The sequence below is a fragment of the Ctenopharyngodon idella genome, chromosome 4 (genome assembly GCF_019924925.1).
Source record: "Ctenopharyngodon idella isolate HZGC_01 chromosome 4, HZGC01, whole genome shotgun sequence".
In the NCBI taxonomy this organism is placed as follows: Eukaryota; Metazoa; Chordata; class Actinopteri; order Cypriniformes; family Xenocyprididae; genus Ctenopharyngodon; species Ctenopharyngodon idella.
In genome coordinates this window covers 4,691,818-4,709,674 of record NC_067223.1, presented here as the reverse complement: position 1 = coordinate 4,709,674, position 17,857 = coordinate 4,691,818, and the positions used below count along the sequence as shown (strand labels likewise).

The 17,857-nt window shown below is 37.5% G+C and overlaps 2 protein-coding genes across 6 annotated transcripts in view; one reads left to right on the top strand and one right to left on the bottom strand.

Moving 5' to 3' along the window:
• Positions 1 to 17,857, bottom strand: part of LOC127510966 (fish-egg lectin-like) — a 736,337-nt gene that overhangs the window by 292,823 nt on the left and 425,657 nt on the right. The gene's annotated exons all lie outside the window — the stretch shown is intronic.
• Positions 1 to 17,857, top strand: part of nav3 (neuron navigator 3) — a 169,423-nt gene that overhangs the window by 100,395 nt on the left and 51,171 nt on the right. For all 5 annotated transcript variants that reach the window (XM_051891151.1, XM_051891150.1, XM_051891148.1 and 2 more), the window contains exons 10-12: positions 5,206 to 5,314; positions 14,511 to 14,879; positions 16,342 to 16,473. In XM_051891151.1, the coding sequence (XP_051747111.1) occupies positions 5,206 to 5,314; positions 14,511 to 14,879; positions 16,342 to 16,473 (610 nt within the window). The remainder of the gene's footprint in view (positions 1 to 5,205; positions 5,315 to 14,510; positions 14,880 to 16,341; positions 16,474 to 17,857) is intronic.

Here is a 17,857-nt window from a genome sequence, read left to right as displayed (position 1 = left end):
CAGTAAATTTTAAACAGCACATAAAATGTAAAACTTTTTTTCCCCCCACTAGTCAACCTTTAATCGATATGTCTTGAACCAAAATTAGTCGTTATTTAAATTACCTGTAGGGGCGGCTCATTTAAGGCTTGTCAGCAGCTACTGTTATGATTGGCTATTGTCATTACATAGGAAACAGTATCTATGCCCACTAGAGTAAGTGTTTTTCATGTGAGTAAGTGTTTTGAAAACATCATCCATAAAAAAAAACAAAAAAACAACATAATTTACAGACAAAGCATTATGAAATCATTTACTTGTAGTTTGTGATGCAGCTGCTGTCAGATCCAGTACAATTGGCTGTTTCATCTTTCAAGAAGTTTCTTTGCAAACTCTCCATTACACTGTGCATTGCTGACAAAACAAAATGCTCTGAACAAACATATAATCCTTCAACGCGATCCGGGAAGCCATTAAAATACACCATTTTACCTCGATTACGATTGATGAAGGTTTTTTTTTTTTGCCCTCAATTCACTGAAAAGGTTTGTACTGTAAATATGCTTGACTATTAAAGGTGGGAGCTCCGACATAGCTCACTTTCAGCAGTTATTTTATCTGTGGTTTGTAACATTTCTAACAGATTTCTGCTTGTTGTAAATCAGATACAGATAAATTAGCACAGTACCAGTGTATTTATTTGAATGCATTAATGAGAGAGTGATTGCGTGTGCGAATTAGTCATACCATCTCTCTATTAATTGTGAAGCTGTGGGTTGTAAGTAGTTACTTTAAAAGTAGAATATATGCTATAACTTGAGTTTCTAATCTACTTTAGTGATAAATCACAGGACGGGGTTGAAAACGAGTTTCTGCGCTCCTCTCGGTTCACGAGATCTTCACATGATGTGCAACTGCTGTCTGAGTGTTCGTGTGCCACAATTCATCAGCGCAGTAGCTCAATATAATGATACACATCTGATGGTCTAAAATCTCTTCAATATCCAAACTGGCAAGCCTTTAAACACATACAACTGACAAACTTTTGTGAGGACGCAAACGAAAGTGATCTCACTTCGGGGATCGTTTGTGTGTGTCTGTGTGTGTTGACTCGGCGTTTGAGTTCATCTCTGTGTTGCTTCAATGCCTCTGACTGGACGGGGTGGAGTCATGTGACTACACAGGCGGTAGTATGTTTTTAAGGGGAAAGTATAAACAGGATTCAAAAAAAAAAAACCGAAATAACCAACATGGGAAAATGACTTCGGTTAGAGGTTCTGAATTTTGGTTTCAATTACTTTTCGATTAATCGTCCAGCCTTATGTCACAGGTCACCCAATATCAATATTTGGAGCTTGATTAAATAAATGCTTTGTTTATAATGAGAAGGACATTTAAGCTATGAAACCTGCAAGATGTTTTAATGGTACAAAGACCTCTTACATGTCAAAAGATCAAGGCAAATTTAATGTCATGACACCTTTAAACAGGTTTTTGCTACTGTACCTTTAACACTACAGTATATTTGGCTAAACTCTTTGCTGTTAGCGCACGCAAATCTGCTGTGTCACATATTTGCATCCCTCTGAATTATGCAAAACACAAGCAGCACAATGCAACTGACACAGATTCCAGTTTGAAGCTGTAGACTCTGAGGTTAGCTTTCACACTGGCACAATGAGGTTAAATCAAAGCAAACTCTCAGCTACCATCTGATCAGACAGAGCCAGCGGTGTGTCCTCACACCCTCCTTTGCTGCTGACAGGCTCAAGTGGTGCTTACAGAAATGTGTCTGCTCACCCGGAGGGCAACAAGTGCAGTTATACCACCTAGAGCCCTCGTAATCATCAAATATCCAAGTCAGAAGCTCTTGTATTGTTTGTTCATATCCAAGATTCACATGCATTGAGAATAGCCATGCACCTGCAGTATGTGTGTGGGTTTTAAACTCCCCTTTGCTCTGTATGTGAGGTAGTGCAGGGGAGAGAAATTACTTTATTTCCCTCACACAGTTTGGCTGAATGGTCCATTACAAGCCTATAAAACAAGCCTTCTGGGTAACAGAGGACCTGATACTCTTTGTATGTGTTTGTGCTCCAGGGCCATACCTCTCAGGGCTGTAGGGATCAGGATGGTCAACTAGTTTAATTAGTGAGGTTTAGTGTTGTTGTTTTTTTCTGTTTAGTTGTTTTAGTGTTAATATTTTTTGTGGTGTGCTTTAAAGGGATGAACTTTGAGATGTACCCTTTCAAAGAGGATTTTAGGATGGTACTGTAGCTAAAAGTGTCAACACAGTAATCTGTCTCAGAAATGTTGCCTCTCTTGAGTCATTCCCTTTACATCATTACCGCTACATCTAGTCATCTTTTGTAAGAAATCAAACTGTCAGCTGCAAGGAAAATAGCTTTGTACAAAGTTACACATATTTTTGGAATGTTGGTTTATGTACACATTAAAACACATTAATTACTCCCCCTCATGTCATTCCAAACCCGTAAGACCTTCGTTCATCTTCAGAACACAAATTAAGATATTTTTCATAAAATCTGATGGCTCAGTGAGTCCTGCATCGCCAGCAAAACAGTTAACACTTTCAGATGCCCAGAAAGATACTGAAGATGTATTTAAAACAGTTCATGTGACTACAGTGGATCAACCTTAATGTTATAAAGCGACAATATTACTTTTTGTGTGCCAAAAAAACAAATAACGACTTTATTCAACAATATCTAGTTATGGGCGATTTCAAAACACTGCTTCATGAAGCTTCGAAGCTTTACGAATCTTTTGTTTTGAATCAGTGGTTCGGAACATGTATGAAACTGCCAAAGTCACGTGATATCAGTAAATGAGGCTTTGTTACATCATAAGTGTTTCGAAATTTCAATGGTTCACCACTGGGGGTTGTGACTTTGGCACACACTCCGAACCACTAATTCGAAACAAAAGATTTGTAAAGCTTCGAAGCTTCATGAGACAGTGTTTTTAAATCACTCATCACTAGATATTGTTGAATAAAGTCGTTATTTTGTTTTTTTGGCACACAAAAAGTATTCTCGTCGCTTCATAACATTAAGGTTGAACCACTGTAGTCACATGAACTGTTTTAAATATGTTTTTAGTACCTTTCTGAGCATTGAAAGTGTTAATTGTCTTGCTGGCAATGAAGGCCTCACTGAGCCATCGGATTTTATCAAAAATATCTTAATTTGTGTTCTGAAGATGAACGAAGGTCTTACGGGTGTGGAACGACATGAGGGTGAGTAATTAATGACAGAATTTTCATTTTTGGGTGAACTAACCCTTTAAGTTTATAAGATGCCTTATCAAAAACAGTTTAACTTTTTAAAATGCATCTCAAAACTCTTCCATTCTGTTAAACTGTTTTTGAATATAATAATGTAACCAATGCAAACATGTGCTCCAATGCTCAAGACCAGCTTGTCAGCTTTTTCACTTATAAAAATATGTTGGTTTGCACGCATTGTCTGATCTTTACAACCCAGAATGTCGCATCCACAGGAATCTCATCATTTCTTTTCTGTGGCAGTATATGCATCTTTTCATATTGCACTGAATTTGCAGTCTGGCTCTGTATTTGGTGATCATTCATGACACCCTCATACATGATTGTGCTCTTCATCATGTCTTCAGTCCTCTCAGACAGATCTTCCACTCAGACAATTTGAGTCTCGCTCACTTACATGATTGTTTCTGTCTGTCAGATGGTTTGCCTTCCAAAAAACATTGATTTGGCAATATCTGTGTATAAGTGTCCTAAGCAGCAGCACAGACATGCTAAAACAAAATATCAGGTGGGGTCGACTTACACAGGAGAGAAATAAGGTTTGACCTGGAGGTGTTTGACAAGTGAGAAGTGCTATTGAAAATAGTTCTGGGTGTAAACCTTAATGCGATTTGTTTTATCATGGTTCACATGGGAAATCACCTATATTCCATACAGTGTGAAAGTAAATACAGTACAGTACAAAGTTTTGATTTTAAATGTCCACATAATGACCGTTTCACTGCAACTCCATCACAAGAGCAACACACTTAAGATCAGTGCACAATATACTGTATGATAGCAGATTTTTATTAATTAGTGATAGAAGTTTATTATTATTATTATTATTAATTAGTGTTTCACATCATAGCTCACGCCATTGACACAGTATTTTACAGTCAGGAGGTGTGCATAAAGCCAGACGTGATTGGATCAAATAAGCAGGTCTCTGATGGGATGTGGCAGCCATGCAGACCTGCTGTTAGACCTCCTACTGCCATCATCAGCTTGTATGAGTGTCTCTTTGAGTGTCTTTGTTCAATGAGTTTAATGTAGTGGAAAAGAAGCACTTAACTGATCCAAAGTCTGTGTTCTAGTGGTGTTATGTTGAAAATTTTTTCAAGCTTCTTTGATGTAAAGTGCATGATTGCCTTTGAAGCCTTTTCCTGGCTTCATAAGAGTGTTTTTGCAATTTAATACTGATTTATTTACTATTATTATTTACAATTTTTTCTGTAACATGATAAACATCATATCCAGCAGAAAAAAGATAGATATGCTTTGTTGTCATTTTTGGGGAAACACTATTTAAATATTAACCAATCTTTCCGGAGTCTCTTAGTAGATTTGTAAATGAAACGGTTGAGTGAATAACTCAATGACACATTCATAACACACAAAAAGACACTCATTGGTTAATAACAATAATGCTGTAGCTTGCAGAAAAGGTTCACTGAATGAATCAGTGAATGAATCTGAATGAATCATTTTGGGGGAACAGATTCAAAAAAGTTAAATCAGTGCGTTCATACCGAGTGTTCTTCACTTCTGTTCAGAAAACGAGGATGAAAATATGTGAGTCCAAAAAATGACTCCGTTCTTTCGATTTTGACAGATTTCTGCTTTATAGGCAAATCATGCTCCAGCCAAACTTTGAGCCTGGCTTAGGGGTTAAGAAGTGGTGTCATAGCACACGGATTACTCCATGCTCCGTGGAAAAGTGATGACCGTGAAATCTGTCCCTTTATCCCGTCAGCTGCACAGCAAGCTGTAACTTCAGCATCTGAGTTGACATGCAAGAGCAGACAGCCTCCTCTCACTAACCGCTGGCCGCAGCATGTTTGACTGGTTCATATGCCGAGTCTGTTTTGCCTTCCAGACTATTTACTAGCAAGCATCTGTAACAGCGTATCCAATGTTTTCTTTTCTCTGTCCACCAGGGGAGGATCCAGAGACTAGAAGGATGCGTACAGTGAAGAACATCGCAGATCTGAGACAGAATCTTGAAGAAACCATGTCCAGTTTACGTGGGACGCAGATTAGCCACAGGTGGGTGTTAGTTCATCGGAATGCCCAGAGAAAACATATCAGCAAAGGGTAATTTCTAGGCTAGCTAATGTTGGTTTGGTGCTAGCTTAGCTGGTGGACCAGCAAAATATAAGTGGTGAAGCTGGTGGACCAGCATGGTCTTATTTGGAAAGCTTTTTGCAGTGAGCCTTATCCATGAAGATATATATCAGTTGAGTAAAACATCATAAAAAAGTAAGTTATTAGTTCCAAAAAGTGACAGCTGCACTTTTAAAAAATTGGGTCTCTTTTGCCAATTTAATTTCCTTAAAGACAGAGCTCAGTTTGGCATTCACAAACAATGCAAACCCTCACTGTGCCAACATCTTTGCTAACAAAGACGCTCACCAATCTCATTGTGAAATGAAAAATGCGTTCTATTTTTGCCGAGTTAATCATTTATTAAAACCATATTGCCTGTAAGACCCAAATTCCCAAACACCCAATTACTGAAGAAAATACTTAAGCGTAACCACATTCGTCCGGCTCTGGTATGGCCTATTTCTGCACCTCTCTCTTTATCTCACTCACAATGTGAACGTAATTTCACAGGAAAGTGGTTCAGAGGCAGCGCTCTGACATGACAGATGGTGTTGGCCCTCTCTCTCTCTTTCCCTCATGGGGAGCATCTTCTTTGGAAATCAATGCTTGGCCTTTTTGTTTTTTTCACAGCACATTGCTTCTCAAAGGAGCCAAAAAGGTGTTAGACATTTCCTCATACTGCCTCACCGTAAAGCTAAAAGAGCCCATGAATCAAAAAACTACAACCTTTCTTTGTATGGAGTTCATAATGGTCAGATATATATGTTGTTGACACAAGGCCATCAGGCTGTGCTCGCAATGAATGAAGAGGAGGAAAAGCTATTAATCACTGTGACAAACTAAACATAGTATATCAGTACAATACTTTTTTTTTTTTTTTTTTTAACAAGCTTGCATAGATGGAAAGAAGATAGCAATCCAGCCAGGACTCTTTTAATTGTAGGAAAGAGCTGCATTTTCTCTATTGTTACATCGTTCGGTTTTCAGGAATTTGACCTGTGGTTTTCTGAGATGTTGACTCACTGTGGATTCCATCATACATCTCATTGGAGCTTTTGAAATTGACTTCCATTCATCTTCAAACATACAGCACCATATGATTGGTATACAGTCTGGAAGAGTATAGAGTACACATGTTCTTTCAAAATCACCTGTACACACATATTCACTGCAGTGCTGGGAACGCAACAAAGCTCTATTGATCTGATCCTGTGTTCGTGTTTGGAAGGTTCTCAGAACTTAAATATTGTATTGATTGATGTTGAAAAAAAAAATCCTCAGTATATGAGTTTGAGATCTTCAAGGTCTATACAGCATCTCAAAGAAAATGAAAATCCTTGAAGACTTGAAGTCAAGAATCTTATAGGAATACTTGTTATAAATACTATACAAGATACTATATAGGCAGATTTAGTCATGTAAATATATGTAAATTATGTGTAAGTAGAGTTAAATTTAAATTTGGTATCACTGTATGATCATAGTCAATAGTCATTTTATAATGAGGTTCAAAGCCTCGTTATACAATGGATCCAAAACTTAGTCTCAGACTTTTGAACACCGACTGTGTACGTAATGCACTGCAATAATATGTATATAAAACAGCTGAAATCAATTTATCACATATTTTACAGTGTTTGCCTAAAATTCACTAAAATATGTGCATTAAGATTTCAGAACAGCTCCTGTTAATTGGCAAGCATGCATGACTATACTTCCTGATCTTAGAGAATGTTGAAATAAGCTCTAGCTCTTTTTTACTCACTGGTAGTTTTTATAATTGTGTTCCCATTTCATCAGGCCATTTGATTTCTGGTCGCCTGTTCAAGGCATAGCAGGGGAGGACAGCAGACTCAGAATAATGCTGCAGTCTTACCCTTTCCCAGTAGTGGTAGCATGTTGCTAAGAGACGGGGGATTGTCGAGAAGACGAGACATCGGGAATATATATAGAGGAACTGTCAGCTGTCATGAGGAGTGACATCAGAGAGGGAGATAAATGCTGGTGACTTGGCCAGAGGGTGATTCAGGGAGATCAATAGATTAGACAGAGCAACCTGCCGAAATGTGCTGCATCCAGTGATGTTTACTAACTCGAGATTCATGATTTATGTTCTTAGCAAGCCATAAAACTCAGCTCATACAATTCCTTTGTAGACAAAAAGGGAAGTCATTGTTTCTTAGTTGGTCTGGGTTCTTTGTTCAACACTATTGGGAGTAGTCTGTGTACCGTACTGCAGGGATGCTCACATTACACAGTTCAGCAGACACTTTTAGAAAATTCTGGGTGTCCAGAGGGCAGTGAATAAAATGACTTTAAAAATGACCAAAAACCCTGTCAATACACACCAGTCAGTGATGATGGTATTTCCATATTTGTATGTTTTGCTTCTTGATTATGGGAACGCTTTACAATAAAATTTATTTAATTAAAGGTGGGGTAAGCGACATTTCAAAAACGCTGTTGGACATTGTTGATAATTGAAATTAACCTAAACAAACACACCCCTCTCTTCATTGCTCCGCCTCCAATACTCATCCTCCAATCCTAACCACCCTGCACCGAGTCGGTCTCGAACCCCGCTCACCGAGTGCACTAACAATGACGCTAAACGCCGCATTCTCTAGCGGTCGTCAGTGCGCCCTTCGAGATCACATCTCTTACTAGCTGGCCTTTGTTACACGCACAATGCGAGAGTGGGTGGCTGTGTACCACAGCTGACGCACAACAAAATAATGCTTTACGAAAAATAAAGCACAGATGATGAACGAACGACAAGGAAGCACAAAAAATGAATGTACAGTACACAATAGTAAATACAAACAAGAGTTTGTTGTTAATCGCCAACAGCACAGCAGCTCCAGACAATCAATAGCCGCATTTCCATTACCCTTTAAATTGCGCAAATTGAAATTGCAAATTGAAAATATGCCCAATGGAAACACGTCAATTTCGCAAAAACTCCTATATATCGCAAAAAAGTTTTTACGCTCGCATGAGGTGGTTTTTCAGGCAATTCAAAAAAGGAATATTTCGCAAAACTGCAACTGTTTTTTCGCATTTACAGGTCACCTACCGTATGTAAAAGTCGATCATTCTTTAAAGAGGGCGCGGTATGTTTGGACAGAAGACGAGAGTTCTTCATTAAACTCATAAAAGACAAAAGTATTACAGGACTACTGGATTCCAAACAACAAAGAAATGCCACAATATGAATTTATCAAGACCTTGAAGCAGATAGGAGGGAGAAACACCCAGAAACACCTCATACATGGCTGCTCCCAAGTATAAAGGGCTTTCCTTGCCATAAATGCTTGGATAACATGCCTACCTTGTTATCTCCTTTGATTAAAAATAATGGCTAGTGCAGTGGCTGGGATATATGTAAACCTACCAACATCTGTTGCCATGATTTTTGGAACGACTTATCGCGAGAGGAAAAAATATGTTTTAGTCGCATAACATCGGTTAATGGAAACGCCGTCATTTCGCAATAGGTTTTTATCGATATTTAGAAAATATTGCAAAAGTTTTGCACAAATCTGTAATGGAAATGTGGCTAATGACTTCAAACCCAGTGTTACTCACGAGTGGAGTGGAATCAAAGCAACCTCCGCGGCTCTTTTCAGGCCTTCCCGCTTAGCTCTCTCCACATGAATTTACTGTACAACAGTGGTTCCCAAACTGGGGTACGTGACATGACAGAGGGGGTACGCAAACAAATGCTGAGTTTTGTCGTTCATTTAATTTTTCCCCATCTTAAAATAACTAGATACCACATCTTTTGCGGTCAAACTGACTAAATCCATTTCCACACAAGCCACACATATGGGTGCTTATAGGTTACGTCATAGTGTGCTGCCTTTAGCAGATCGCGCTACATTACTGCCGTTCTCGACAATGTGATTTAGCACTTACTCGCATGAAAAACAAATAACCTTGCACAGAAGGTGCATAGAGATCAATTTAAGATTAAACTCTTGATACAAAACATACCTTTTGTGAGTTCTTCTTTTTAATGTTGATAATATTATACGAGCAAGAATGCAAATCCAAATATTCACATGTTTGCAAATGTGACATTGATTTTATAGAACAGTTCAACAGACAAACAGGTAATATTAAGTGATGTTCATCACAGTACTACTAGTATTTACTCTATTTTGCAACGAAATAATTGTTCCAACGAAAGCTACAGCAGAACTACAACAGACACAGCGGTGTTTCGTGAACGAATCTGTGGCTTTGAACGAATCATTCGTAAAAGTTATTGATTCAATGATTCATTCATGAATACAGCCACTTGCTTCGTTACTGAATGAACGAATGACTCGGTGACTCACACATTAAGACTTACCCCCACCTACTGGCGGTTTTAGTATGTAAAAGAATCACTTTTCACGTTTTTATCATCATTGCATATTTATTTATTGAATTTTTTTTTTTTTTTTTATATTATTAATGTTGTAAAGGTATTTATAAAGATAATAAATGCACTGGATTTAGGGGGTAAATATTGTCCCTTAATGGAAAAGGTGCAGTCTAAGTGGAAGAAAGGGGGTATGCAGAAGGATGGTAAATGCCTCAGGGGGTACTCCACTATAAAAAGTTTGGGAACCACTGCTGTACAACAAACAATAGTATATTTATGATTAAATATTGCCCTACCGTAGATAAATAAATGCTGTAAAAATGTTAATTGTTAGTTCATGATATTTAATGTCATGTTGGCAATTCAAACCTTATTGTAAAGTACCACAGTAATTAAAAAAGAAATATGAACTGCAAGTATCCCTGCCCTCCTGCATAAATCCCTCTAATCCATTTCTGTCAGTACTACCCAGCCAAGGCCTTCTTCTGTTTTTAGCTTGTGTATTTGTATGCTTCTCATTTTTATTTGTCTTGTCCACACATTTTTACAAACAACTCCAACCTCATGTGTTCAGACTGCGAAATTCAATATTACTGTTCAAATATGTATGTGTTTGTGTCCTATCTATACAAAACAACCGGTCAGCCATGCGTGTGACCATAAATGGCTTGGTATCCGTCCTTCATTGCTGCTGAGTCACAACTCTCTGGTGTATTTCATAACAAGAGCATCCACACACAAAACAGAACATGCTTTAATAGACACTCTTATGATGCTGGTGTCCACCCTTTCAAATATACCACAGCACAACAGAATAACAATAGGCGCGAAGCTGTTTCTGTAAATGAGACCCTCGGATTGTTCAATACAAATCAATACATGTATTTTTGGTCTACTACTACTGTAGCTCATTTTTTCACAGTACATTAAAGTGTAGGATGTTGTTAACCAGCTTACATGCTGGCTAACCACTAATGAGATTCGTTCTGAATGGACTTTGATGGTGTGGATATTAATATGCCGGTGCTGTAGTCATGACAACATCGCCTTGGCGCTGATGACTTATTTGTTAAGTGACACTCATTTTTGACCCCCTGCTGTTGTCCCCTCATGCAAATAACTGACTGTAATATTATTGGGGATATGCTTGTAGAGATTGTTTAAACAAGCTATTACATATTCATACATTTGTATATTTAATGATGAATATTTATGTGTATTCTAAAAAAATGTACCCTAGAAATTGAAAGTATGTCTGTAATGTGATTGTCTCACCACTAGAGAGAGCCGTTGCAGGACAGTCTTCTTGTATGATGGGTGTGTCATTATGGACATCTGCATTTGAGCATCTGTCCATATGCTGTTTTCTCACACGTTCCCGCATCAGCAAGCTTGTGAACGTGCGGAGACACCTATACACACGTCAGTTCACACATTTATATTCACACAATCAAAGACATTGATGGAGCACTTAACAAAGGTCAGGGGCTCAGACTGAAGTTGTGCTCGCGCTAACACGCTTGCTGATGGGCTGCTGCTAGTTGAAGTGGATTATACATGACACGATGAGAATAGCTTCCATTTTATGGAGAGCAGCAATCAAACACAGCCACATTGGCAATCTTTCTGCTTCAGCTGGGCCCTTTACACCACGCTGAACACTCACAACCTACAGATAGAAGACCTGCTGTAGAGAGAGACTCTGTCTAATAGAAAAAGTACCATGGTGATTATAGTTTTATATTTAGTTTTTTTTTTTTTTTTAGCCTTTCCTGACAGTTTGGTTTAGATATACTGTAGATTTTTAGTGTCTTTTTAGTATCTATCTATCTATCTACAACCCGAATTATGGAAAAGTTTGGACGTTTTTTAAATTTGAATAAAAAGAAAACTAAAAGACTTTCAAATCACATGAGCCAATATTGTATTCACAACAGAACATAGATAACATAACAAATGTTTAAACTGAGAAATTTTACAATTTTATGCACAAAAGACCACGGGCATCCGATAAAGGTCTTCGGCCTTGTCCCTTACGCACAGAGATTTCTCCAGGTTCTCTGAATCTTTTGATGATGTTATGCACTGTAGATGATGAGATTTGCAAAGCCTTTGCAATTTGACGTTGAGGAACATTGTCTTTAAAGTATTCCACAATCTTTTTACGCACTCTTTCACAGCTCTGCCCATCTTTACTTCTGAGAGACTCTGCCTCTCTAAGACATTCCTTTTATAGCTAATCATGTTACAGACCTGATATCAATTAACTTAATTAGTTGCTAGATATTCTCCCAGCTGAATCTTTTCAAAATGTCTTGTTTTTTCAGCCATTTGCTGCCAACTTTTTTGAGACCTGTAGCAGGCATTAAATTTGAAATGAGCTCTTTTTGTGCATAAAATTGTTAAATTTCTCAGTTTAAACATTTGATATGTTATGTATGTTCTGTTGTGAATAAAATATTGTCTCGTGTGATTTGAAAGTCTTTTAGTTTTCATTTTATTCAAATTAAAAAAAAAAAAAAATCTATCAGGGGTGTGACGAGACAGTTAGCTCACAAGACGAGACAAGTTCTAGTTTCTGAGAATGAATTTTCATATGCAGTAAAAAACAACAATACTGCAGCACTGTAAAAGTTTTTGCCACAAACTCAACTGACTGGCTTCACTCCTGTATGATTTCATATGAGTCTCTTCAGACCTTACAGCTGTACATGATTTATGAGCTTCTGCATCTTTTGAACTACTAACTGAACTCCTTTCCACAAATTCAGAATCAGAATCAGAATCAAAAAGAGCTTTTTTCTTGATACTGACGCTTCCAGTGCACATAAACAATACAAGAAACATAGTAATACAATTTAAGAATAAATTATAAAAAATATAAAACTATAAAAACACTAGATTTAGTCATAATAAACATATACAGATTATGGAAATATTTACAATATTTAAATTGATCATAGAAATAAAAACAATATAATTAAAAATGAATAACACAGTTTTCTTGCAAACAATAAGTGCAACAATAATCAAAGTACTCTCTCAATATTTAAAGTGCAAATGTAGACCAAATTTTTCTTCAAGCATGATACAGAGCTAAGAGATGGTTACAACTACACAACCCAGCCTAGCCCAAGCTTTCATATTGGAAGATATTTGCATGCATCAGGGAGCCGCTTTCAAAATACGGGGTATTGAAATCACATTTGAACGCGCATTTTACTTTCGCATTCGCGATCGTGCATACTCTGTGAATAGGGCGCGACGGTGCTGAGCACGCATTCTACAAGATCAGACATTTGTCAGACGCTTTTAGACTCTGTTGTGCAACGAATCCCCCGCCATGGTCTTGTCAGTCACTTATGACTGATTCCTTACTGATTCCTGCTGCACTACGTATGACTCTGCTGCTCGTGTTGGATGGAACTAAAGCAACCGTTATCCAACTGAATTAAATGGTTTTTATTTCTATAAAAAGCAATACGACAGTGGAGGCATAATGTAAATGTAGCGGTGGCATATTCTATCCTAATTTCACCCTCACACTCTTGTGGCAATATCGTGAGACAGCTTCTCACCTCAACGAGAAATCTCGTCACTTTTTTATCTCGCAAGATCTTGTGGCACGAGATGTCATCACACACCTACTATCTATCTATCTATCTATATGTCTGTCTGTCTGTCTGTCTGCCGGTATTACTGAATGGTATTAATATCTGATAACATCACAATGGTGCTACCATAGTAGTTATGGGTAGACTCAAAATATGAAAGTATTGGGAAAATTAAAGGTGAAGTGTAATTTCTGTACCATTGTGGAACCACACTGAATTGAAATCTGTGCATTGGAGTCTGTAATACGTGAAGAAAGCTATACATTAGCATTTCTATTCACCTCAATGGCTCTGCTCTCCTAGTATTTACTACAGTTTAAAGTTTTGGGGTCACTTTAAAAAATAAATTAATACTTTTAGTCAGAAAGGACGCATTGAGTTGATCAAAAGTCATTTATAATGTTGCAAAAGATTTCTATTTCAAATAAATTCTGTTCTTTTTTTTTAACTTTCTATTTATCAAAGAATACTGAAAAAGCACGGTTTCTACAAAAACAATGGTTTTCAACATTGATAATATTAAGAAATGCTTCATGAGGACCAAAACAGTGTATTAAACTGATTTCTGAAGGATCATGTGACACTGAAGACTGGAGTAATGCCATTACAGGAATAAATTACATTTTACAATATAATAAATAGAAAACAGTTCTTTTAAATCATAATATTATTTCACAATTTTTGTTTTTACTGTATTTTTGATCAAATAAATTAGCCTGGGTGAGCATAAGAGACTTCTTTTAAAAACATTAAACTATCTTACCAACCCTAAACTTTTGAACTCGAGTGTAATTTGAAATCTGCCATCTTCCCTCATGGCTATAATTGTTTTGGAGCAAATCACCTCAGTTGTCAAACACATTTGTGTATTCATCATATAATTCTTTGCCAGTTTGAAAGTTTTTTGCACCATGCGAAAGATAGTAGGTGGATATTTTAACTCTAAACTTTACTATAGAAACAGTGCTGCATTGCAGGATCCTCAAACTGTCAAGCAAACTCCTCACCTTGGCACAGGTGTTGGATATTTAAATGGCAAGTCAGCTGTTTCAGAAGCAGGATATTGAGCTAATTACCCAAATCCGTCTGCAGTCCCCAAAATCTCTCTTCTAATCTCCTTCTCTTCCTCTTTTTTTTCTTTTCTTTGTAGTACCCTTGAGACAACATTCGACACCACTGTAACTACAGAAGTGAACGGTCGTGGCCTCCCCGCCCTCTCGAGCCGCTCTTCCCCCATGTCTTGGCGTCTCGGCCAAGGGTCGACTCCTCGTCTTCAGGCCGGTGACGCTCCTAGCTACGCCCCGCCCAGATCCAGCGCTGGCACCACTGGTCGCTATGGTGACCCATCGAGGTTGTTATACACTGCCCCCCTGAGGAGAGCGGCGGCCTCAGGGGCTCGAGGAACAGAGCCGGGGGAGAAAGGTGGGGTTTCTGAGGCGGGGCCAGAGGTGGACGTGACCGGATACGGGAGCGATGGTGACATACTTGCCAAGAATGTACATGCAGATGATATCAGTGGGTAAGAAACTACAAAATTAGAAATCATATTGGATAACAAACCATGAAGAAACAGCACTTTTTTTTGTTGTTGTTGTTGGTTTTGTTGTTGGTTCTTAAATTATACTCAGCAAGGATGAATTAAATTGATCAAAAGTGACAGTAAAGACATTTATAATGTTACATAAGATTTCTATTTTAAATAAATGCTGTTCTTTCTATTCATCAAAAGCATTACGGTTTGCACAAAAATATTAAGCAGCACAACTGTTTTTAAGACTGATTTTTTTCTACAAACATAAACAATGGTATTCTCATAGTTTAAGCAGGTTAGTCAAACTATCGATCACTTTTTCTGTTGCTGTATGCAGTGTTTATAAAGAAAAGGCTGTTTGAAAAAAATTATGATCGATTTATCGTGCATTCCATCAAAGCAGAGAGGCAGTATAGCTGTTTCACAATATCCTTATGTGGGTGAAAAACACTCATACACCATCATATGTCTCTGTTTGGAGGAATAGCTCAGGGTCACGTATACATCACTGTGTGATGCACTATTGCTTCTGCCCTTGCTGTCTCTATGCTGATGAATAGACGGAGAGAGAAAAATAACACTAGAAATGAAGTCTATAAAAGACTGACTCACACGGGAACCATACCTGAAGAAACTCACATGAAAGTGATGGATTTGAGGATACTAAACACAATAAAGCTCCTGCAGTCAATTAGCTGAAGTATTACACTATTTATCGGAACGTTAATGTTTTTTGTACTCTGTCTAATCTGTGGCATGTTTGTAGTTCCCTGATTCTCACCAAAGAGCATTACATACTGTAAGTTAAAAATGATGGTCGCATATATGCACAATGCATTGTTATTGTTTTATACTGTTATAATATTTATTAATATTTAAAATAAATTTAATTTTTTATTATTTATTTTTAATTTTTTTTTTTAATTTTGTCATGTGATTTTTTTTTTTTAATTTTTATCTTACATTTTTTATTTATATTTTAGTTTGACACAAAGAAAATTATTCTGCTGTTTTTGTTTTTAATATTTTTTTAATATATATTTAAAAGTATTGCTGTAATAAAAAAGAATAGTTTATCCTAAAATCAAATTTCTTTAAATAAATTACATTTATTATTATATTCTGTGGAACAAAAAAGGAGAAATTTTCCAAATAATGAAAACCAAATGTCAAGCAGCCTTCAAGCTTCAGAAAGGACAAAAAAAGCACAGCTCATGCACTTTATTCGGAGTCTTCTGAGATCAAATTACAACTTTGTGTGAGAAACATACTGAAATTTAAATCCTCAATAACTGAAAAATCCCTTTGTTGTAGCTTTCAAATATCATTTGTGCTTCTGCAAGAACCAACAGCATTTGCCAACACTGACAAACATTGTCAAAAAAGTGATGAAAAATGAACCTCACCCCCTGACAAAAGCTCACAGTGCATTTGTTGTTTAAAAATTAAGGTATCACACAGACGGAGGTCTTTACTCTCGGAATGTCGACCTTTACTCTCGAAATGTTGGTCGCCCACCTGAGATGACGCCAACTCGAGAGGTCGTTCAAAAAGGAGTCAAAGAGATGCAAGGGGAAGACAGGTAAGACTTCCTGTTATGAAACAAACAAATAACAATCATTCCAATGAGTTCACCAATAAATGTATTTCATGATTGATTACAGGAAGTGTTTGTGGACATTTCCTGTAATATTTTAAATGTGTACATTCACAATACTAGCTGTACTGTGTGATTCAGCAGTGAAGGTAGTGGATTTCCTCACATTTAAGGTCCCTGACAGGCTTTGAAACAGCCAAATGCTGACGGGTTGAGAGGAAAGCTCATTTAAGAAAGTAAGAAGTTCTGACAAGATTTAAATGAATGTGTGACACTTTCCGTAACTCTGGAATTTTGGCAAAATGTTAGAAAATGGAGTTCATTACATTGCTGGTCTCCTCCACCGTGTCATTTGATAATAGGACCCATAAATTTTTTTAGCAGAAGCTCTAATCCGAGTGATTTATATGAATGTTACGCCATTTTGTGATGTCTAACTCTTTGAGGACTTTAGCAGAGTTCGGATCAGGTGATGAATGAGATTCAGCAATTGACGGACCTGATATCACCTTTCTTTGATCAATGAGCTGCTTCCTGCCTTTATCTGTGCTGGATGAGAGCAGATATTAATGACTGGGTGTGATTCTAACTGATGAGGTCTAGACGGTATCATAGCGGCCTGCCAATCACTTCAAAACCGGCATCTTGTCTTCTGTCAAGCAGATCACCTGTTAACACTGTCGACATACTGCCTGTTCCCTTTTGGAGCTTATTTGGCCCAAAATCACTGACTTATTTACAAGTCGTATTATTATTAACAGTATTTACAAGTCGTTTAGGGTTGTACATGTAAAGTCGGAATTAATTTAGAAAAAAACGGTGTGCTGAACAATATCTTGTCTTTACTTGTTCCTAGTATGCGTATTTTAAATGAGAAGCTCCAATGTAAAAATGTATTTATTTACAATAACCAGTATGGTCTGAGACTACAGTACCTGCTGCTTGGTTTGAAATTTTCTTGGCATTTGAGCTGTTTCCTTTCCTCGTCAGTGTCAAATGTTTTTCACAGCCAAAAATTCAGTAAAACGGCACAGGCTCAAGCCTCAGGGATGCATTGTATTTTAGTCTTGCCCCCGGTAACAGTCAGTTTGTCTGTGGATAAGGATCAGCTGTGCTGAAGATCCCCAGACTGAACCTCGGTCCCCAGACTAATGAACCCTACCTGTCCAGAGGGGATGTGATTGAGAAAAACTGTCAGCTCAGAGCCCCTGCGACTCTGGATTGGCATTGGGAAATTACTCTCTCTCTTTCTCTCCAGTTCATATAGCTTTCACTCTATAAGCAGTTTATTTTTTATAGCAGCTCACAAATTGCATTGCTCTGAATGTTTAGTATTCAGTACCTGTGTGTTTTATGGTTAGAATTTCAC